Here is a 24,378-nt window from a genome sequence, read left to right as displayed (position 1 = left end):
TACATCGGAATTGGAAGAATACTGGGACCTGGATCCACAAAAGGAAGAATTTAAGATAGTGAGTGCTTTCCGATTGGGAAGAGTAAAAAGGAAAAATAGAGCAAGAGACTGTCTAATTTCGCTAAGATCAAGGGAAGAAAGAGACAAAATTTTGAATCTTCATTACCAGAAAGCACTCGTGATAGAAGGCGTCAGAATTGAGATCTTCAAGGATATCCCAAAATACCTACTGGACCTTAGAGCTAACTACGCAGACGTGGTAGGCTTGTTAAGGAAGAGTAACATCCCGTTTCGGTGGGAATTTCCACAAGGCCTTTCGTTTACATTTAAAGGAAATAAAATAAGGATAAGATCAAAGGAAGATAAAGTGAGCTTCTTGAGAGACTTCGGTGAGGACCTGCGAAAAGAGGCCAGAACAAAAGTACCAGAACTACCAGGTCTGGGACCACCTGACTTGGGAAGGCACCCCTCGGGGTTGGACCAACTTGAGAAAGAGATACAACCATCAGAACAAGAGCAACTTTTGGGAGCGGTTGGAGGAACCTGATTGTGATTACAACATGTCTCTGCAGATCTTAACCTGGAACATTAGAGGTTTGAATTCCCCTAGTAAAAGGAAAAGAATTTTTCACATCTTAAAAAAGGAACAATTAGATCTGATCTGCTTACAAGAAACACATATAACAAGACTCCATAGAAAACTGTTGATAAATAAACAATTAGGCCAAGAATTCATCTCATCAGACAAAGTCAAAAAGAGAGGAGTTGTGATATATGCAAAAGAGAAACTATCACCAAAATTTCTCCTCAAAGATGAACATGGACGATTTGTAGCAATTGAAATACAATTTCAAGGAGAGAAAATATTAATAATTGGAGTCTACGCACCTAATGAGGGGAAATCAGAATTTTACAAGAAGCTGCATGAGACGTTGTTGGATTACATGGACCAAAACATTATCTTGATGGGAGACATGAATGGTGTGGTGTCGACACATATGGACAAATCTGAAAGACAGCTAATTACTAAAGATGGAAGACTACCAAAGACTTTCTTTGAAATGACAGACAACATGGACTTGATTGATATTTGGAGAACTAAAAACCCCATAAGCAGAGAGGGGACTTTTTTCTCTGAAACCCACATGACTTGGACTCGAATTGACCAGATCTGGATTACAAGAGGGATGGCACCTAAGATCCGAAAGGTGGAAATCTGCCCAAAAACTTGCTCCGACCACAACCCTGTGAGAATGGAAATGAAATTAACACCGATTGGTTCCTTCAGATGGAGAATGAATGATGCCCTGTTTAGAGATCCAGAAATTATTAAAAAGGCCCAAAAAACTATAAAAGACTATTTCGAAATAAACTTGCAGACTACGGTGGAAAAGAGAGGAATCTGGGACGCAAGCAAAGCTGTAATGAGAGGTTTCTTGATTCAACAAAATGCTATAAAGAGAAGACTTCAAGAGGAGAGAAAAGGAAAGAGTCTAGAAAAAATTAAAGAAGGAGAGAAGAGACTAAGATCTAAACCTAAGTCACAAGAGATTTTGCGAGAAATTAAATCATACCAAGCACAATATTCGAAATTGGTTAACCAGGATATAGAATGGAAGATTAAACAGATGAGACAAAAAACATTTGAACTGGCTAATAAGTGTGGAAAATTGTTAGCTTGGCAGCTGAAGAAAAGACAAAAATTAAATACTGTGACTAACCTTGAAGTAAATGGGAGGAATATACAAAACCCAAAGGAAATTAAAGACTGTTTCCAGAGATATTTCAAACAACTGTATGCACAAGGGCCACAGAATGAGGTAAAGATTGAGAATTTTTTAGAAATAAATGGACTACAAGAAATATCTCAAGAGAAAAAATTAATTTTGAATGAGAGAATTTCTGAACAAGAGGTTGAAGGCGCCATAAAAAATCTACAGCTAGGCAAGTCTCCAGGCCCAGATGGACTATCCTCCAAGTAGTACAAAATCTTGAAAGACTTTTTAACTCAACCGTTAACGGAGGTTTGTAATGAAATCATGGAGGGGAAGAGAGCGCCGGAATCGTGGAAAGAGGCCTTTATCACACTAATACCGAAAAATGAGACTGAAAAGACACAATTGAAGAACTACCGCCCCATATCCCTACTTAATGTGGATTACAAAATTTTTGCTGATATTTTGGCTAAAAGATTGAAAAAAGTCTTAAATGGGATGATACATAAAGACCAAGCAGGCTTTCTTCCAAGCAGATATATGTCAAATAATACAAGAAACTTGATTGATATCTTGGAAAAATTGCAAGTGGACATAAACACAAAAGCTGTCTTGATATTTATTGATGCGGAGAAAGCCTTTGATAATATCTCTTGGAGTTTTATGAGGAAAAATCTACAAGGGATGGGGGTGGGAGAAAGGTTTGGAAACGGTATAGGTGCGATTTACTCAGAACAAAAGGCAAAATTAATAGTGAACAATGCAGTTACAGAAGAAGTTAAGATAGAGAAAGGGACACGACAAGGCTGCCCAATTTCCCCGCTGCTTTTTATTTCTGTCTTGGAGGTCTTGCTGAATATGATCAGAAGGGACCAGCAGATTCAGGGTATACAGGTCGGAGTTAAACAGTATAAACTTAAAGCGTATGCAGATGATTTAGTTTTGACACTGAAGGAGCCAATCCCTAGTACTAACAGAGCGCTGGAAATAATAGAAGAATTTGGTCAGGTGGCAGGATTTAAGTTGAATAAATCAAAAACGATGGTTTTAGAGAAAAACTTGACATTAATAGAGAAGGAAGAGTTTCAGAGAGAAACAGGTTTATCATTGGTTAAAAAAGTGAAATACCTTGGGGTGAATATGACTTCAAAAAATGTTAATTTATTTAAGGATAACTATGAGAAGTGTTGGTGGGAAGTGAAAAAAAGATCTTGAAATCTGGACAAATTTGAAGCTTTCCTTATTGGGCAGAATTGCGGTTATTAAGATGAATGTATTGCCAAGAATGTTATTTTTGTTTCAGACATTACAAATTATTGACAAGATGGATTGTTTCAAGAAGTGGCAAAAAGAAATTTCTAGATTTGTCTGGCAGGGCAAAAAGCCCAGAATAAAATACAAAATCCTTACTGATACTAAGAACAGAGGGGGGTTTGCCCTGCCGGACTTTAAGTTATACTATGAAGCAGCAGCTTTTTGCTGGATGAAGGAATGGCTACTTCTTGAGAACACTGATATATTAGATCTAGAGGGTTTCGACAACGCTTTTGGGTGGCATGCATACTTGTGGTACGATAAGGTTAAAGTTCATAAAGGTTTTAAAAATCATATTGTTAGGAAAGCACTATTTAATGTCTGGATGAGATATAAAGACTTGTTGGAAAGTAAGACCCCTAGGTGGTTGTCGCCAATGGAGGCTAAAGCGCTGAAAAAGCTCAATATGGAATCTAGATGGCCGAGATACTCAGAAATTTTGGAACGAGAAGGGGACAGGCTGAAATTGCAGAGTTATGAGAAACTTAAAGATAAGGTGCGGGACTGGCTACATTATTTTCAAATAAGAGAGGCCTATAATTTGGACAGGAAAAATGGTTTCCAGGTGGAAAAATCAAAGTTAGAAACAGAATTGTTAGAACCCAAAGCAAAGACACTGTCAAGAATGTATGATTTGCTGTTGAAATGGAACACGGAGGAGGAAACGGTTAAATCGGCTATGATAAAATGGGCACAAGACATTGGGCATAATATTATGTTTGCTGACTGGGAATGGTTGTGGACCACCGGTATGAGATTTACGGCATGTAATGCCCTAAGAGAAAATATTATGAAAATGATTTATAGGTGGTACATGACACCAGTCAAGCTTGCAAAAATCTATCATTTGCCTGATAATAAGTGTTGGAAATGTAAAGAAACTGAAGGAACGTTCTTTCACCTTTGGTGGACGTGCCCGAGGATTAAGGCGTTCTGGGAGATGATTTATAATGAATTGAAAAAAGTATTTAAGTATACTTTCCTGAAGAAACCAGAGGCCTTTCTCCTGGGCATAGTCGGCCAATTGGTTCCAAAGAAAGATAGAACTTTTTTTATGTATGCCACAGCAGCAGCAAGAATACTTATCGCAAAGCATTGGAAGACGCAAGATTTACCCACCTTGGGAGAATGGCAGATGCAAGTGATAGACTATATGGAACTGGCTGAGATGACCGGCAGAATCCGAGATCAAGGAGAAGAGCAGATGGAAGAGGATTGGAAGAAGTTCAAGGCTTATCTACAAAAACACTGTAAAATTTATGAATGTTGAAGGCTCTGAAAATGAAATGAAGGGGTTCTAGTGACTAGGATAAATAAGCTTATAAAGGGAGGGATAAAGATCTAGAATGGATAGTAAACGATCTTGCTGAACCATCTTTTAAAGTAGAATACAAGAAGGGAAGGCGGGTGGAAGTAATGAGAATGAGGTTTTGAAAGATATTAATGTAAAAAGAAAAAAAAGGGGTTTTTTATGTATTTTTTTTCTTCCTTGTATTTTTCTTTTCTGACTTTCTGTTTTTGATGTTTGTTGCTTGTTTTTCTGTTGTTTTTTGTTTTGTGGATGTGAATTTCTTTTTGTGAAAACTCTAATAAAATATTATTATAAAAAAAAAACAAAGCAGGTATTCTATTGGAGAGGTCTATTGTCAGGGATGACCCTTCAAGGAAGTATTGCTTAAAATATATTAGACCCTGTTTTAAACGATGAGTCTTGTGGGTTCGTGCCATTGAAAGCTGGTGCCAATACATTTTTTAAAAATAAGGATTTAAGGCACACTTTTCCCTCAGTGCCCCACGTGCATCACCTCAGTCCCACTCACAACAACGCTGTAGGATAGAGACCAGAAAAACAATGACCTTGCTTATTGCCAGACACAGCTAAGATCAAACCCAGCACCAAGCTCACAATGCCCTTTAACCACCCAGGGCTGTCTATTCTCACAAAACGCTCAACTGCCAGCCCATGCAAAATGCCATCACTTGCCCACAGAAACACCATCACTTACCCATGGATGTCTATCGAGATTTCTGTCCCCAACACGCAGACGATGTAGTTTGGCTGCTCGGTGGACACCCGCACTACTCTCTGCCTGGCTGTCATTGTCTCAGCAGGGAGAAAAGGTGGCCAAAATTAGCACTTCTGCAGAGAGCCTCGATTGTCCTGTTTTCACGGGGAAACCAGCATGACTGGCTTAGGAAGGCAAAAAGGAACCCTGGGACCTCTGCTCCACCTTGTTCCCTTTCCCTCTTTGGTGTGTTGCTGCTGTCTCCTTGCCTTCGAGTGCAGCTGGGATCTGAAATATATAGATATATGGAGAGAAATATATAGTTGGGGAAGGGACAGAGGGAGGAGGTTCCAATCTCTCCCCAAAACACTTCAAAATCTGGGTCCTTTGGGTGTGCAAGGGTGTTGGATCATCAGGGAGGTCACACGCTGAGAGACAGAAAGGGCAGGACTCCTGGCTACGAGGAATACTATAATTTAGCTATTCATGTGTTCTTTTCTTTGCGTATTACTCAGGGCGCTAGGAGATGTTGTGTTTCGTTACCAAGCGGGGGAATAGGGCATCTGGACAGGGAAAACTGATTTGGGATTGGAGAGGGCTATTGAAGCCTATGCTTTCCCTCCACAGTCAGAGGCAGTGGTGCTTCTTAACAACAACAACAACAACAACAACAACAACAACAACAACAACATTTATACCCCATCCATCTGGGCGGCTGCCAGCACATATAAAAAGATAATAAAATGTCGAACATTAAAAGCCTCCCGATATAGGGCTGCCTTCAGAAGCCTTCTAAAAGTTGTGTAGTTCTTTATCTCCTTGACATCTGACGGGAGGGCGTTCCACAGGGAGGGTGCCACTGCCGAGAAGGACCTTTGCCTGGTTCCCTGTCACTTCACTTCTTGAAGTGAGGGAACCTCCAGAAAGCCCTCAGAGGCAGATCTCAGCGTCCGGGCTGAAGAATGGAGGGGCACACACTCCTTGAGGTATACAAGGGCCATTTAGGTCAGCACCAACACTTTGAATTGTGCTTGGAAACATACTGGGAGCCAGTGGAAATCCTTTAGGACGGGTGTTATATGGTCCTGGCGGCCATATAATCCCAATTGCTGGGGACCGCAGGAGGGAACAGGGCTCTGGTGCTTGAATGCTGCTTGTGGGCTTCCCAGAGGAATCTGGGTGGCCAAGGAATTTGGGGGGGGGGTGTATAATGAATTAAAAAATATGTTAAAATTGGTAATTCCACCCCCCCCAAAAAAACCCGAAGCCTTTTTGCTAGGGATAATGGGGACAGAGGTTCCGAAGAAGCTGGCCAATCTTTTTACGTATGCAACAACTGCAGCCAGAATCTTTTACATGCAAAAATGGAAAGAGGAAGAGATTCCAAACAAAGAATAATGACTTATAATATTAATGGATTATGCTGAAATGGCGAAACCTGACTGTAAAACTAAGAGATCAAAATTGTGAACTGTTTATGGAAAATGGAGGCTTTTTTTTTTTTACTATTTGTCAAAGTATTTTAGAAATAAGAAAACACAAGCAGGATTCAAGATATGGGTGACGGGGTGGGGGGAGATAAGATGGAGTTATGAGGGTTAGCAATAAGTATAATGCAACAATTAAGGGTAAGAATAAAACGGCTTTTCCATGCAAACCAGGAAGTGACTTCTCCAGACAAAGGAATGTCTTTTCTTTTCTTATCTCTGTGGCTGTGATCTCCTGGGCGACGCAGACGCCATTAGGCAGTTGAATGTGCATGCATGCTCCGTCCATTTCCCTCCCTCCCTTCCATCACCCCCTCTGTGCAGACCCGGGCACTGCCAACCCACGCTACACCACTGATGTTGAGCGATCCCATTCTCCCTGGTGCATTTCCTCATCAGAAAGAGTCCAATTTCTTATTGCTTTTCTTATCACAAAAAGACCAATTTGGAGGGCAGGGGCAGGGGTGGGCAGACAGGCAGAGAGCAGGCTTGTTGTGAATATGAACTTCAGTTGTGTGACTTGAGTTTGCTCCCATGTGATTGAATTATTTAATTGCAGTTCCTTCCTGGCAGGGGGTCGGACTAGATGACCCCTCCAATTCTATGGTTTGTTGAATCCCATCTGAAAACTGACTGTCTGGAAGCAACTTTTGAAATAATAATAATAATAATAATAATAATAATAATAATAATAATAATAATAATAATAATAATAATAATTATTATTATTATTATTATTATTATTATTATTATTATTATTATTATTATTTATTATTTATACCCCACCCATCTGGCTGGGTTTCCCCAGCCACTCTGGGCGGCTTCCAAAAGAATATTAAAATACTATGATACATCAAACATTAAAAGCTTCCCTAAACAGGGCTGCCTTCAGATGTCTTCTAAAAGTCTGGTAGTTGTTGTTCTCTTTGACATCCCTGTGACTTTTCACTCCTGCAATCCCAGAGGAGCAATTGACACGATGCCTTATGAGGAACGGCTAAGGGAGCTGGGCATGTTTAGCCTGGAGAAGAGGAGGTTAAGGGGTGATATGATAGCCATGTTCAAATATATAAAAGGATGTCACATAGAGGAGGGAGAAAGGTTGTTTTCTGCTGCTCCAGAGAAGCGGACACGGAGCAATGGATCCAAACTACAAGAAAGAAGATTCCACCTAAACATTAGGAAGAGCTTCCTGACAGTAAGAGCTGTTTGACAGTGGAATTTGCTGCCAAGGAGTGTGGTGGAGTCTCCTACTTTGGAGGTCTTTAAGCAGAGCCTTGACAACCATATGTCAGGAGTGCTCTGGTGGTGTTTCCTGCTTGGCAGGGGGTTGGACTCGATGGCCCTTGTGGTCTCTTCCAACTCTATGATTCTATGATTCTATGACACGGCACTAGAGGAGCCAGGTTGTCCTGATGGCTTGGGGCGCTCTCTCTCCTCTTCTTCATGACCTCAGGCTAAGCAGCCAAGAGAGACGCAACTCCCTTCCCAGGTCAGATGTCAGATTTTGCCCATCTGACAGGGCAACAGTCACCGCTTCATCATAGCCAGGAGAGCGGATGCTATAATTTGAGATGTTATAATTAACTGGGATTAAAACAGAACACATAATATGGCGTTATATGTAACTGAGCTGCATACTTCTGATTATACTGTGTGGCATAGCAGACTAGGACATAGGAGAGACCAGGGTTTGAATCTTCCTCTCGGCCATAGAGCCTCCTAGGTGTAACCTTGTGGGCTAGTCACTCACTCGCAGCCTAAACTACCTTGCAGGGATGATGTGGGGAGTAAACGAAGAGGAGAACCAGTTAGGCCACCCTCAGCTCCTTAGAGGAAAGATGGGATACAGATACAATGAACAAATGAATAACGTATCTTAAGATCATTAATTTCAGTGGGTTAGCACTTGGTTCAATATAATCCAATATGTTCTCCACATCGATGGATCAGCAAATCTATCCATGTCAGTTTCTCTCCATTTCCCCCCATTTTTTCAGTCTTAAATTCAGCTTTGCACACTTCCACATCAATTTGCCGATTTTTAAAAGAATAAGCCTAAAGATCCACCAGCGTTTTGGCATGCATATTCCCTTAGTATGGACATTCTTGCAATTTTCCCTGATGTAACACATTTTGGGGTGCTGATTTCACGAAGATGTCCAGTTTTTTGCACAGTTCACCCCTGTACATGCATTTCTGTACACGTTGCCTGGCTGGAGAGCTGCGTTGCAAAATTCAGAGAAGTGTGAATTTTGAAGGACTGTTCTGTTTTGGTTCTCATATGGTTCCAGAACGTGCAAATTGGTTAGGCTCAAAATGCAAACTGAATCAAATCTCCCCAAACCTGTTCACAAATATGGCTGGTACCAGTGCTAGTTTCTGTTGATTCATTTTTCCAGAATGGAGCACGGCTTTATTTGTAATTCCCATTATTTGTAATTCTGTTCATTTTTGGAGCAAAATTCTGCAGCTAGACTGTTGGTGGGACAGACAGAAATTATACTGCCTGCCTATAGGTTACCGAGCCAGGTTTAGTTCATTAATTTGTGTGGTGCTTATCAACTTGGGTCCAGAATACTTTAAGGAACACCTGGTTTCTTAAATCCCTGCCTGATCACCGTGATCTTTGGGGGATTCCATTGCATGGTTAATCTATGGAACTCACTCCTGAAGGAGGCAGTGATGCTTTGCCTCCACAGTTAAAGACAGCAATTTTTCTGAATCCAAGCTGCTGGAATCTGCAGGAGGGGAGAGGGCACGTGTGCCTGGGTCCTACTTGGGGGTTTCCTTTGGGGGCACCTGGTTGGCCACTGTGAGAACAAGATGTGGGGCTAGATGGGCCATTGGCCTGATCCAGCAGGTCTCATGTTATATCCTCATGTCTGTTCTAGTGTGTCCCCCACCCCATGGCTCAGATGCACATGTTGCTGTGCGTTCAGGCCCAGATGTGCAACTCCCTCCCACCTGATATCAGGCAGGCCCAGTGGCGTAGCGTGGGGGGTGCAGGGGGGGCTGGCCGCACCGGGCGCAACATCTGGGGGTTAGGGTTAGGGGGCGCAAATCCACGGGTTAGGGGGCGCAAATCCACGGGTTAGGGGCGCAAATTACTTGCCTTGCCCCGGGTGCTGACAACCCACGCTACGCCACTAGGCAGGCCACCTTCCCTGCTGAACATCAACAGCTCCTCCAAGTGTCCCTGTTTTTCAGGGGCAGTCCTGGATTTACAGAAGTTTTCCCAGTCTCTCTCTCTCTCTCTCTCTCTCTCTCTCTCTCTCTCTCTCTCTCTTTCTTTCTTTCTTTCTTTCTTTCTTTCCTTCCTTCCTTCTTATTAATTAATTACTAGAGTTTATGTACTGCCCCATGGGACGCGGGTGGCGCTGTGGGTTAAACCACAGAGCCTAGGGCTTGCTGATCAGAAGGTCAGCGGTTCGAATCCTCGCGACGGGGTGAGCTCCCATTGCTCGGTCCCTGCTCCTGCCAACCTAGCAGTTTGAAAGCACGTCAAAGTGCAAGTAGATAAATAGGTACCGCTCCGGCGGGAAGGTAAACAGCGTTTCCATGCACTGCTCAGGTTCACCAGAAGCGGCTTAGTCATGCTGGCCACATGACCCAGAAGCTGTATGCCGGCTCCCTCGGCCAGTAAAGCGAGATGAGCGCCGCAACCCCAGAGTCGTCAGCGACTGGACCTAATGGTCAGGGGTCCCTTTACCTTTTTACTGCCCTATACCGGGAGGTCTCAGGGCGGTTCACAGAAAAGATCACAACATATATCAGAATAAAAACAACCACCCAATAACACCCCACTTCCAGAAAAGAGCCACATTTTAAAAGGGTATAGTATGTCAAACAGATCAACCAAAGTCCTGGTTTAAGAGAAACATTTTTGTCTGGTCCCTAAAGGTGTGTAATGAAGGCGCCTGGTGAACTTCCCTGGGGAGAGCATTCCACAAACAGAGAGCCACTGCAGAGAAGGCCCCGTTCTCATGTTGCCACCCTCTGGACCTCTCGAGGAGGAGGCGCACAAAGGAGGGCCTGAGAGGATGGTCTCAGGGTTCAGGTAGATTCATATGGAAAGAGGCAGTCCTTGAGGTTTTGCAGTCCCGAGCCATTTAAGGCTTTATATGTCAAAACCAGCACTTTGAATTGGGCCCGGAAACGAATTGGTAGGCAGTACAGACAGACCAGGATCGGTGTAATATGCTCAAACCGTAATTTGATCCTGAAATGTCTCGATTTTCCTTAGGACGTCCCTATTTTCATCGAAGAAATGTTGGAAGGCATGCATCAACTGCTTGATGATGACCAGCCAGCATTTTAAGTAAGTTGCATCATGCCGATTTTATGTTTGCATCTTTTAAAAACTATTATTTGACTGTTGCATTGCTTTATTGCTTTACTTATCAGAGAGGTGTTTGTGGAGTGTTCCGTGATTATATTCATTAGCTGCAGTTCCTGAATTGCAGGGGCTGTACTAGATGGCCCGCAAGGTCCTTTCAGAAGCCTAGGATGTTTTGTTGTTGTTGTTGTTGTTGTTGTTGTTGTTGTTGTTGTTGTTGTTGTTGTTGTTTAGTCATTTAGTCATGTCCTACCCTTTGTGACCCTATCAACCAGAGCATGCCAGCAGCGGCGTAGCGTGGGTTGTCAGCACCCGGGGCAAGGCAAGTAATTTGCGCCCCCTAACCCCTAACCTGCCGCTGCTGCCAGCTTCTTCTTGCTGCTGCCTGGTCTGGTCTGGTGTGGTTCTCTCCCGCGCTCAGCGCTGCGCTGGGCGGCCGCTGCACTGTCCCTCCCCCAGATAGTCCCTCGCTCTCTCTCCGCACCGCACGCCTGGCACCCACCCCCTCCACAGTGGGCGGCGACCCAGCGGCTCGGATTGGATTCGCACAGCCAGCACTGCAGTGAGAGAGAGTGAGTGAGCCAGGTAGGGGCAGAGAGCTGCGAGTGGGAGCGAGCGCCCCCCAGATGTTGCGCCTGGTGTGGCCGGCCCCCCCTGCACCCCCCACGCTACGCCACTGCACGCCAGGCACTCCTGTCTTCCACTGCCTCCCGCAGTTTGGTCAAACTCATGCTGGTAGCTTCGAGAACACTGTCCAACCATCTCGTCCTCTGTCGTCCCCTTCTCCTTCTGCCCTCATCTTTCCCAACATCAGGGTCTTTTCCAGGGAGTTTTCTCTTCTCATGAGGTGGCCAAAGTAGTGGAGCCTCAGCTTCAGGATCTGTCCTTCCAGTGAGCACTCAGGGCTGATTTCCTTCAGAATGGATAGGTTTGATCTTCTTGCAGTCCATGGCAAAAACGACAGTCTGTGACTAGCTAGCCACCTGGCCATTGCTGCTATGGAAGAAGTTGTTAAGGGAAGAATAGTGGGGCCCCCGTTTGCAGGGACTGCACTTCCTTTTCATCAGGCCCACAACCAAATGCAGCACCACCGCCCAGGATAGTTTAATCACCTCCTTAGGTTGCTAATTGCATGCATTAATTAGTATGCCAGCGTGCATAATTGCCGACTGACCTACGAAGCCTCACCAGCTAATTGCAGGCAATGAAAGGAGAAAGCAACAGCAAGTTCTTGTTTGTGGGAGGATTTATTTAATTAGTCTGATTGCATTGGCCATATGGTGTTGGGGTGTCTACATACCTCTGGCACAAGGACGCAGAGCAAGGAAAGACCACTGGGTGCCAGTGGGGAGAGAGGGAGAGAGAATATCCCCTCTGCACTTGAACGCCTTGGAATCTCTCCTCTAAAAAGGGAAGCGTTTGGTTTTGCAGCGACAGTCCTGCAGATATAGCTCTCCAGAATGGATAGCTGGGCGAAAAGAAATCGTACATGGTTAAGCATCACCTCTAGATCCGCACTCTACATTTAAAATACACATTTAAAGGGCATGGCTTCCTCCAGAGAATCCTGGGAACTGTAGTTTGCTACGGGTGCTGGGCATTGTGGCTCTGCGGGGAGGCGGGGACGACAACAGGATTATTGGGGGTAAAATCATGTGCTTTAAATGTGCACAGAATTTTCCTTAAATGTAGATCTGCCCCACATCCCAAAGTGCCCTCTTTCTTTCTCTTTCCCTCACCCCCATATTCCTTCTTATTCTTCAGCCTGTGGCGCTTCTTGCTCCCCAGTCAAATTGGAGATCAGAAGGTGAGAGGTTGAATCCCTAGCCTGGAGCGTCTCCAAGAATCCTGGAGAGCCCCTGTCAGTCAGTGCAGCTGGACCAAAGAGCCTGGCTTGGTATAACACAGCGCCCTATCTTCTTATGTCTTAAGGAAAGGGCTGTAACTCAGTGATAGAGCACCTGTTTGGCATGCAGAAGGTCCCAAGTCCCAGGAAACCTCGAAGAGCCATTGCTGCCAGTCAGCGGAGACAATATTAAGCCGGATGGACCATGGCCTAATTCTGTACGTGATTCTTTAGATAGCTCCGTTAGCAGAGCATGAGACTCCTAATTACAGGGTCCTGGGTTCGAGTCTCATGGGCAAAAATATTGCAGCGGGTTGAACTAGATGACCCTCGTCGTCCCTTCCAACTTTACAATTCTATGATTTCATGCATTCCTTAGGGTTCCCCCACCAGAACCCTCTAGAATGATCAGAACAATCCATTCCCAGGCTATTTTCTGTAATATGTATAATTAACTGAGGCATGTCTTCTTTTTTCTCCATTTAAATCCTGGGGCAAGATATACGATCAGTGCCAAGGAACCTCAGCCAAACCTGGGCATTAACTTATGATTAATGCTGTTTGTCAGAGTCGTCCTGCATGATTTATTTTGGCACAAGCCCTGGGTTTGCATGCTGAAATCTTGCATTGACTCAGAGGTCCCCCCCTCCCCCCTTTAAACTATTAGTAGTATAAAGTTCTGGTAAAACACTTCACCTTTCCTGGTAGCAAACAGTCTTTGCTGGGCAGAGCAGGAAGAATGTCACAAATCCGGTCTTGGTGGCTTAGGGTCATGAAGGGGTCCCTTTGCTTGTGAAGTTAAGAAAAGCCCTGCAGGATCAGGCCAGATCATCCCTGCAGGATCTGCCAGCATCCTCTTCTCACAGGTGCCCTGCATGAGAAACTCATAAGCAGGAACCGAGCAGAAGAGCAGTCCTGGCTAGTAGCCATTAAAACACTTATCCTCCATGAAATTGTCCAACTTTGCCCACTTACATTCAGAAAAGGGAAGCCAAAACCACACCTTCCAACATTTTCCCAATGAAAACAGGGACATCCTATTCCATGATAATAATAATAATAATTTTATTATTCATATCCTGCCCCTCTGGCTGGGTTGCCCCAGCCACTCTGGGTGGCTTCCAACATATATAAATCATAATAACACATAATAAAAACTTCCTGATACCAGACTGCTTTCAGTTGTCTTCTAAAGGTTGTACAGTTACTTATCTCCTTGGCTCATGGGGTTGCATAACTCCATACCCTCCAATATTTCTCTGATGAAAATAGGGGTGTCCTAAGGGAAAGTGGGACATTTCAGGTTCAAATCCGAAACCGGGGCAGCTTCTGTAAATCTCGGACTGTCCCTGGAAAATAGGGACACTTGGAGGGTCTGCACAATTATCAAGGGGATGGAGTGGCTCCCCGTGAAGAAATATTGCAACATTTGGGATATTTTAGTTCAGAGAAAAATAAGAGGTGACATGCATTGCAGGGGGTTTGACTAGATGTTCCCAAGGTCCCTTCCGATTCTACAATTCTATGATTCTCTGATGGATTAGGCATAGCCTGGAGAAAATGGACAGAGAATTTTTTCCTCCCTCTCCCATAACACTAGAATTTGTTGACATTCAATGAAGCTGAATGTTGGAAGATTCAGGATGGATAAAAGAAAGTCCTTCATGCAGCGCAGTGTTAAACTGTGGAACTCCCTCCCACAGCACACATGGGTGGCCACCAACTTGGGTGGCTTTAAAGGGGGATAAGAGAAATTCATGGAGTATCTTGGTAGACCCACTAAATGATTTCCCTGCCTGGTGTAGCAATTGCAATGTGCTCTGCTAAATGCTGTGTGACTTTTAATTGTATTTTTACAGCTGCCTGAATGAAGCCTACAGGCTGCTGGTGGTTCATGAACCACCATATGGAAACCCCTGATTTAGAGTATGTGCACCCTGCTTCTCATTATTAGTCATCAGTAATAATACCAGTGAAGTATGCAACAATATAACACAATTCAGCATCTGGAGCATTATAGAATAAGAGCAGGAAGATAGGTCTCTGCCCCGAGGAGTCTACATTCCTTTTTTCTTTTCTTGGTAATCCCCAGTATCTATTTGGCATGCATACAGCTTATCCTCTTACTTAATAATCATTTTATTATTTGTACCTCACCCTTCTGTCTGGGTTGCCCCAGCCACTCTGGTTGGCGTCCAACACATATAAAAAAATAACAACAACAAAATCCCATACAGGGTTGCGTTTGGATGTCTTCCAAAATTTGTATAGTTCTTTCTTTCCTTGATATCTGAAGGGAGGGTGTTCCACCGGGCACACACTACTATCAAGAAGGCCCTCTGCCTGGTTCCCTGTAATTTTACTTCTTGCAGTGAGGGAACCACCAGAAGACTCTCAGAGCTGGACCTCAGTGTCCAGGCTGAATGATGGGGGTGGAGACGCTCCTTCAGGTATACAGTGGTACCTCTGGATACGAATGGGATCCGTTCCAGAGCCCCGTTCGCATCCTGAAGCGAACGCAACCCGCATCTGCGAGTGCCCGGGTCACAAATTGCCGCATCTGCACATGACGTCTTTTTGAGTGTCTGCGCATGCGCGGGCGGCAAAACCCGGAAGTAACGCATTCTGTTACTTCCGGGTCACCATGGAGTGCAACCCGAAAACACTCAACCTGAAGCAACTTCAACCCAAGGTATGACTGCACCGGGCCGAGGCCGTTTAGGGCTTTAAAGGTCAGCATCAACACTTTGAATTGTGCTCAGAAATGTACTGGGAACCAATGTAGATCCTTTAGGGCAGAGGTCAGCAAACTTGTTCAGCAGGGGTCCACTGTCCCTCAGACCTTGTGGGGGGCCGGACTATATTTTTTTTCTGTGGGGAGGGGGGAGAGAATGAATTCCTGTGCCCCACAAATAACCCAGAGATGCATTTTAAATAAAAGGACACATTCTACTCATGTAAAAACGAGCTGATTCCCGGACCATCTGCAGGCTGGATTTAGAAGGTTATTGGGCTGGATCTGGCCCCTTGGGCCTTAGTTTGCCTACCCATGCTTTAGGGTCAGTGTTATATGGTCCCAGCAGCTACTCCCAGTCACCTGTCTATCTGCTGCATTCTGGATGGTTTGTACTTTCCGAGTCCCCTTCAAGGGTAGCCCCAGGTAGAGCGCTTTGCAGTAGTCCAAGTGGGAGATAACCAGAGCATGGACGACCGTGGCGAGACAGTGCGTGGGCAGGTAGGGTCTCAGCTGGTGTACCAAATGGAGCTGATACACAGATGCCCTGGACGCAGAATTAACCTGCGCCTCCATGGACAGCCATGCGTCCAAAATGACCCCCAGGCTGCCTACCTTCTGAACTTTGATATAGGGGAGCCACACACAGCACAAGCGTGGGAGGCAAAGTGTGGCTGGCAACCTGGGCGCACTTGCCCACGTGCCAGGACTGGGGCCGTCAGGAACATAATCCCGGCTTTGTAGAACAACCCGCCAATTTGACATGCGGAATTGATGACAAAACCGACGAGGGGCGTGTGGGAAAGGCTCGATTTCACAACCGGACTGGTTTGGTTGGGTGCTTTTGTTTCCCTCCTCTGGGTGTTTCTGCAAGGGATTTGTTAATGGATGGTTTTTGATGGGAGAGAGGTGTGATCCCTCGGGTTACAGAGCGGGCACTTGAGAGAGAGTACAGGTTCCATTCCTGCCTTGTGCAGAGAGGTAAATAATTCAGAACGGCTTGCAGGGAGCTCCTTGCCCTCTGACACAGACCTGTAGACCTCCAAATGTTACTGGACAACAACTCCCACCCTCTTCCCTGACTTTTGCTTCGGCCAGCTGATGGGAGTTGGCAGCCCAACTCCATCTGGAAGGCCAAACATGATGTTCCCCATTCTGGGACTAGACCATCACTTGCCTGTACTTCCCTGGGCCACACCGGGGTCACCCCTTGTCTGCCTCCCTCAGTCCATGCCTGCTCACCGTAAGCCTGGGCTACTCTGCCGCCTTTGCCCCAGGGATGGGGAGGGGGGCACATCTGGCTGTGACCCCTCAGAATTTAGCACCCTGAATTTTGCCACTGAAACACACATACATTCAGTGCTTTTTTCTGGGGGGGGTGCATGGACGCGTACCCCTAAACATTTTCTGAATCTAACGGGAGAAGAAACTAAAAGGGCTGCCAATGGCTGCAAGGATGAGGTTGGTGGCTGTGGTTTTTTGTGGGGGGGAGTGTGTAATGTCCCACCCCATTCTGATCATCTGAGGAAGCCAAACCCTCACCCGCAAACCCCATTCCCAGCGCAGCGCTGCTTGTGCTGGGCGTTTGCGGAGCTTGCTGCACGCTCTGGGGTTATCTGCGGGTGCAAGATCAAACAAGGGCTCCTCCTATTTCTTGGGGGGGCGTGCACATATTTTTGTGGTGTGTGTATGTTAGGGGTGCCACGAAATGAAGCTTGTCACCAACGGCAAAAAGATGGGGAGAGCTTGGCGTTCACAGGGGAAGAGGCTATTGCTTGGCGTGGGTTACTGGCAAGGAGATGATTCAGCTCTCCAAAGAGCGTTTTCCTTTTTTGTGCGTGCGTGTGTAAGCGTGTGTGTTTGTTTTGGATTGCAGCCATCCCCTGGTCTGATTCCTCAGAAGTCTGTCTCAGCAGTCAAAATGAGAGTACCCCTAAACTTTTTTTTTAAGGAAAAAAAGCACTGCATACATTAGTATGTAAACAATCTGAATTTGTACCGGAGGGCAATCCTTGACTCTTAATGACCCCAAATATTTCCTCTGCAGAAGTTACTATCTTGGAGAAACCTCTCCCAATGGTTCTTTTCACGTACAAATCCTTCAACTCCTGTCAATTTTTGCATTGAGAGAAAAAGGATGAGAGAAAGGTACTTCGCACATGCTCCACAGCACATTGTTATTATGTGGAAGCCCCGTCTCTTATTCCTAGGGATTTATGTGTTTGTGTATGGATTCTGGTTACTCAGTACTGGAAGGTGCTGTGCACATGCTCTGCAGCATGCCTTTGTTATTCGAAAGCCCTGTCTCTTAATCCTAGGGATTTATGTGTGTTTGTGTATGGACTCTGGTTACTCAGTACTGAAATGCGCTCTGCACCTGCTCTGCAGCACGCATTTGTTATTCGGAAGCCCTGTCTCTTAATCCTAGGTAGGGTGTGTGCGTTGGTGTGCAGACCCCAATTACTCAGCATTGAGAGAAAGGCACTTTGCACGTGCTGTGCAGCACACCTAAATCATTTGCTTATTCCAGGACTGTTGGCGCTGCTGAGACATCCAGGAAGGTCCTCCTGCCTCATATGGGCTACGGTGCTCAGACCAGCAAACATCTCCTGTCCGGGCCGCAAAGAAAATGGCCCAGGACACCTTCCTCCGGAACTGCAAAGTGGCAGGGGGTTAAACTAGATGACCCTTGGATCCCGTTCCCACTATGCAGTTCTATGGTCCTAACTCTGTTCTGTTTTCAGGGGCTGGAGGTGGTGAGCTGGCAACCTCTAGTGGAGCCAGCGCCAAACTGCAGGTGGTTTCGCCAATCTGGGGAAGAGGATATTGATGTTTGACTCACCTTTATACTCCAGGCGTGAGCCCAGAATTCTACCTGCCCAGGCACACATACTGCAGGCAGGGCCAGCTTCCTGTTTCCATGATAAACAAGTCTGCTTCAGGCCATGGGTTCCTCTAGCTCAGTACAGTATTGTCAACTCTGACTGGCAGCAATGGCTCTCCAGGGTTTAAGGCAGGAGGCAACTCCAGTCCTTGGAGGCTGAGCCTGGGACCTTCTGCATGCCAAGCAGGGGCTCTGCCACTGAGCTACAGTCCCTCACCTAAAAATAATTTAAGAGTCTAGTCCTCATAGTTCTTGAACTGTGCGTGCAATGCTGGTTCTTTAACCACTCAGCTAGGCTCCTCCCTTAGGACATCAGAGCGCAGAAAGCCCAGAATTGTCTACACTGACCGGCAGCAAAGGCTCTCTAGGGTTTCCCAGCCCACCTGGAAATGCCACTAGGGATTGAACCTGGGACCTTCTGTAAGCCGAGCAGCTACTCTAGCACTGAGCTGTGGTCCTTTTTTGTTAAAAATGAAGCAAGCCTCTAGTCCTCACTGTTCTGGATAAAGGGCTGATTTGAGGAGGAACGGAGGAAGCTGCCCTATACCTGGTCACACCCTGGCTCCATCTCGCTCAATATTTTCCACACTGACTGGCAGCAGGTCTCCAGGGCTTTTGGACAGATGGTCTCTCCTAGCCCTACCTGGAGATTGAATTTGGGGCATTCTGCATGCATGGAGCTACAGCTTTTCTCTTAAAACAGAGCAAGATTCTAGTCCTCATGGTTCTGAATTAAGGGCTGATTTAAATATACCTTATAAAGAAATCAGACCTTTGAAAAAAAAACATTGCCTGCATCTTTCAGAAGCCATATGGTCAGGTAACATGGATGCAAGTCCTCATTTTCCTGTTTTGACTTTAGAAACACACCTTTCTTCTCTTTAGCAAATTGGGGCTTATTTCCTTTGTTTTAGTTTTTTACGCAACATTTGACGTTGTTCAATTTACTTACCATTTATTTTCTGTTGTAATTATTGTTGTTGTTTGTTGTTTAGTCGTTTAGTCGTGTCCGACTCTTCGTGACCCCATGGACCAGAGCACGCCAGGCACTCCTGTCTTCCACTGCCTCCCGCAGTTTGGTCAGACTCATGCTGGTAGCTTCGAGAACACTGTCCAACCATCTCATCCTCTGTCATCCCCTTCTTCTTGTTTGTTTGTTTTTAATTTTTTATTGGGTTTTCACATTTTATATTGACATCACAAACACACAAAGACAAAGACAAACATGTATAATTTCAAATTCTTACTTTCTTAACCACATTCTCTGACTTCCCCGCACCACCCCTTCATACATCCTAATTCCAATAGTTGGCTCAGCAAGTTCTTACTCTCATCTTCACAATATTATTGTAATCATTTTTTTTTAAGTTAGTTCTTTTTAATTAACCAGTTTTAACTTATACATCAATTATAATCTTTACATCCTTTTCTAAGGTCGACCTAAATTCTCTTCCACAAATTTCCCAATTTTAAGTATTAGTTACTAAACACACTACCTAAACTTAAGAATCATAAAATTATCCTCCTTTCGGATTCAAAAGCTCTCACCCCCCCCTTTCCCGGTTTCGATCCCCCAGAACAGAAGGTATCCACGATATCAGTTCTTAGCCTGGATTTCTCACGTCCGAGGCCTTCAAATCTCCGTCAGTCCCTCTCCGCCGGTTTTGTTGATAGTCCTTGGTCATCAGGTCTCGAAGGAGCTCTATCCCAATAAAGTCCAAGTTTCTTCCAGCCAGTCCTCCATAATCCAAAACGGAGCCCCAATCATATTTCTTGGTTCCTTTAAGTCCAAATGTTCCAAGTGTCCCAAAGGCTTCCCCTTTCATCTTGGACAAATTTGCAATCCGTAATTCTTCCGATCCCCCCATAAAGGGATCACTCCCTACTACATTCTTAATTTCAGTCCAAATTCCCATAATCCAAATCTTGTTTTCTTTGTAATCCAGAATTTCCTTGTTTTCTTTATATTCCACAATTGTAGGCTTCTGGTTGGCCCTTTCCACCAGCAATATTTCCGCTCCTCCTTCTCTCTCCTCTAGTTCTGAAAAAATCTCTTCTAATTCAGCTGCAGAGTTATTTTTTGTCAAGTCCTTAACATAGTCAACAGGATTATTTACTTTAAGATTCAAGGTCGCAAGCTTTGTAGCCATAGCTGTGCTCTGGTCTTGTAACGTTCCCACGAGGAGAAACATTTTTTCTAACTCGGCCTGTAATTTTCCATCTGCAGCCATTGTAATGTTTCAGAATCCTCCCTAGAGGGATTCTGGTTACTTAGTAGTCCTTCTCCAACAATCAGTAACTTTATTTATTTATTTCTTCTTTGTTTCCAACAACTTAAGATCAAATGTAACTCATCTAGTCCTCAAAGATAGTAAATAACAAATTTTTCTCACTTTGAAAGCTCGTTTGACAGCTCCTTTGACAGCTGTCAAACTCCTTGTGTCTCCTCAACAGGCTCGCTCATGGATCGCTCCCGGATCCGGGGGGGGGGGGGTTCCACATCAACTTCTAAAATTCAGTTCTCATCCTCCAGCACAAAACTTCTAATGCCAATCGTGAAATTAATAACTTTTATCTCACAAAGAGAGAGATGGTCTCTCCACCTTAGTTATCCAATTCTTGCTTTAAATATCTGCAGGAAGGGGGGGCGGACTTGCTTTTAGCACTCCCCCGATCGTTCCAAATTCAAGAAAAAAGAGATTTTTTATATCCAAATTCCGTACTACTCACGGGTTATTTCTTTTTCAGTCCAAATGTTCAAGGAAAAAAGTCAGCGCTCTCCATGGTGTCGTCCCCTTCTTCTTGTGCCCTCCATCTTTCCCAACATCAGGGTCTTTTCCAGAGAGTCTTAGCTTCTCATGAGGTGGCCAAAGTATTGGAGCCTCAGCTTCAGGATCTGTCCTTCCATTGAGCACTCAGGGCTGATTTCCTTAAGAATGGATACGTTTGATCTTCTTGCAGTCCATGGGACTCTCAAGAGTCTTGGACTTTGTTGGTCAGACGTTTCACATTTCACAGTAAATCCACATTCTGCAATGTGACAACCTTTAGAAACCTCCGGCAGCACCTGTAGTGCTTCTAGAGAACCATGAGCTGTTCGTGCATGCCAAGCATGGACACATGACTCATGACCTTTGATTTCAGCACGTAGAGCCTGTGCTTTCCCAACCTTTCCCTCACCCTCCAGAGATGATTTAAGAATGAAGAGATCATTCTGCCCCTTTTTAACCTTGGCAAGCATCCTCCCTCCTTTGGAGATTGTGCACACATCATCCTGAAAACAAACCTTAAATCCCTTTTTCAGTAAATAAGGCACAGATAAAAGACAGTGGTGCATCCCTGGAACGGTACAACACTCCAACGTCTCCTGTAAAATAGAAAAATGCACATTTACAGCATTAGTCACATTTCTTTTCTGTCCATTTGCAAAGAGAACAGTCTTCCCAGCAGGAATTGCCTTGCAATTCCACATCTCGACAGCAGGGGTCTCTGGAATCAAATTGCAGTTAGCTTCAGAGTCAATGACAAAACAAAGCTCTGAGCCTGTCCCACGGCCTTGCTCAAACAAAGCAAGACTGGCCGTGAGTTGATACGTCTCTTCCTGGCACCTGGCACGTCCACCAGCCTCAGTCCCACGCCTGGTTGTTTTTCCAGACCGGTTGCCATGGAAACCCGACTGGTTCCCATGAGAGGTGTCCTTGAAGCCTTCCTGTGCAGCTGCTCTCGCTCTCTGTGGGCAGTCTCTTTTGAAATGACTGTTGGATCCACACACGTAGCACCGACGAGTGGAAAAAGCCTGAACAAAGCTCTCATCTGGCTTGGCCCCCCCCTTTTTCCCGGTGGAGCACTCCTTGCCAGATCCGCCCCCCCTGATTTGCTCACTAGCACTCCTTGAGGCTAAATCATCAGGAACAGGGGCTCCAGCCATCTCTAGGCTTTCAGCTTCCATCTGCCCTTGGCCCTCTGCTGAGTCTTCACACAGACGTTTCAGCACTCTCCAGGCCTAACACGCAGATTCAACGCTTCCCAGGTGATGTTGTAAATTAGCATGAACACCTGCCTTCAACATGCAGATCTCAGCTCTCACAGCTTTCTCTCTCTGCATTTTCTCCTCCAGAGAAACAGACTCCAGCTTTCCTGCATCTCTGTCCACCAGCTGCACTGGTTCCCTCTGGGATATGTCCCAAATTTCCGTGGCTAAAAACCACGCTCTCACCCTTCTTGCCCAGGTATTCCACGCTTGGGCGGTGAGTTCCTCAAGCTGTTCAAACGGAGCTTGAAACACCTCCTGGCCATCTGCCATGTTCTCCCGTTCTCCCAAGGGGCCCCAAGCTGTACTCACAAAATCACCAGCTCCCCTGGCTCCTGTCCATGGAGAAACGATTCCCTGCTGCTCTCCGCACTTGGCTCCACAGCATTCAGCACAGCGTCTTTCAGCTAGCTTGCTTCAGATTCCGGCCTCTGCCCCCTGCCGTGCTTCTCTGCTCTAGACCGCAGATCAAAGCTTTCGGCAGTATCTTCAGTGACAGCTTTACGATCGGTGATTAAGGTTACCCATAACCTCTTGGACTTTGTTGGTCAGACGTGACTCCCGCTAATTGATTTGCGATCCTCAATTAGCTCTTTATGGCCGCCCGGCACACTTCCGCTGCGCAGCTCTCAGTCACGTCTCAGCAGAGTTTCACACAGCGGTGTAAAACTGTCACGTAGCTTGGCTTAGCTTCCAGACAAACACACACAGTACAGGTTTGTCTATTTACAGCCATTTATTCCAACAAATCTCCGGAAAAACCAGGACTGCTTGCAGCCATTACAGCGCTGCTCCTTTCCCCTCACAGCATAGAGTGAGAACGAACAAACTCCTCCCAATCTCCTCCCAGCTTCGAAAACTGACGTCAGAATGGTGTGGCATCATGGGAACAACTTAACCTGTTAAGTTCCAAATCCAACAAAGAGTCTCCTCCAGCACCATAATTCAAAACCATCAATTCTTCGGTGATCAGCCTTCTTTATGGTCCAGCTCTCACTTCCATACATCACTACTGGGAAAACCATGGCTTTAACTATACGGACCTTTGTTGGCAAGGTGATGTCTCTGCTTTTTAAGATGCTGTCTAGGTTTGCCATCGCCTTTCTCCCAAGGAGCAGGCGTCTTTTAATTTCGTGACTGCTGTCACCATCTTCAGTGATCACGGAGCCCAAGAAAGTAAAATCTCTCACTGCCTCCATTTCTTCCCCTTCTATTTGCCAGGAGGTGATGGGCCCAGTGGCCATGATCTTCGTTTTTTTGATGTTGAGCTTCAGACCATATTTTGCGCTCTCCTCTTTCACCCTCATTAAAAGGTTCTTTAATTCCTCCTCACTTTCTGCCATCAAGATTGTGTCATCTGCATATCTGAGGTTGTTGATATTTCTTCCGGCAATCTTAATTCCGGCTTGGGATTCTTTCAGCCCAGCCTTTCGCATGATGAATTCTGCATATAAGTTAAATAAGCAGGGAGACAATATACAGCCTTGCCGTACTCCTTTCCCAATTTTGAACCAATCAGTTGTTCCATATCCAGTTCTAACTGTAGCTTCTTGTCCCACATAGAGATTTCTCAGGAGACAGGTGAGGTGATCAGGCACTCCCATTTCTTTAAGAACTTGCCATAGTTTGCTGTGGTTGACACAGTCAAAGGCTTTTGCATAGTCAATGAAGCAGAAGTAGATGTCTTTCTGGAACTCTCTAGCTTTCTCCATAATCCAGCGCATGTTTGCAATTTGGTCTCTGGTTCCTCTGCCCCTTCGAAATCCAGCTTGCACTTCTGGGAGTTCTCGTTCCACATACTGCTTAAGCTGCCTTGTAGAATTTTAAGCATAACCTTGCTAGCGTGTGAAATGAGTGCAACTGTGCATTAGTTGGAGCATTCTTTGGCACTGCCCTTCTTTGGGATTGGGATGTAGACTGATCTTCTCCAATCCTCTGGCCACTGCTGAGTTTTCCAAATTTGCTAGCATATTGAGTGTAGCACCTTAACAGCATCATCTTTTAAAATTTTAAATAGTTCAGC

The 24,378-nt window shown here is 45.3% G+C and overlaps 2 protein-coding genes across 3 annotated transcripts in view; one reads left to right on the top strand and one right to left on the bottom strand.

Moving 5' to 3' along the window:
* Window positions 1–6,213, bottom strand: part of LOC308591912 (protein-arginine deiminase type-1-like) — a 35,565-nt gene extending 29,352 nt beyond the window's left edge. The window contains exon 1 of the mRNA XM_081203056.1: window positions 5,036–6,213. Within this exon, the coding sequence (XP_081059182.1) occupies window positions 5,036–5,130 (95 nt within the window). The 5' untranslated portion in view covers window positions 5,131–6,213. The remainder of the gene's footprint in view (window positions 1–5,035) is intronic.
* LOC308591909 (protein-arginine deiminase type-2-like) overlaps window positions 1–24,378 on the top strand; it is a 153,215-nt gene that overhangs the window by 23,306 nt on the left and 105,531 nt on the right. The window contains exons 1-2 of one of the 2 annotated variants that reach the window (XM_081203050.1): window positions 7,920–8,014; window positions 10,769–10,843. The exons of the other annotated variant lie outside the window; for it this stretch is intronic. Coding sequence (XP_081059176.1) covers window positions 7,938–8,014; window positions 10,769–10,843 — 152 coding nt within the window. The 5' untranslated portion in view covers window positions 7,920–7,937. Of the gene's footprint in view, window positions 1–7,919; window positions 8,015–10,768; window positions 10,844–24,378 lie in introns of those variants that run through there. 2 annotated transcript variants of the gene reach the window in all.

Source organism: Podarcis bocagei, assembly GCF_964188305.1.
Source record: "Podarcis bocagei genome assembly, chromosome: 7".
NCBI lineage: Eukaryota > Metazoa > Chordata > Lepidosauria > Squamata > Lacertidae > Podarcis > Podarcis bocagei.
The sequence above is the reverse complement of the archived record's forward strand: the minus strand, read 5'-3'. Positions and strand labels throughout refer to the sequence as shown.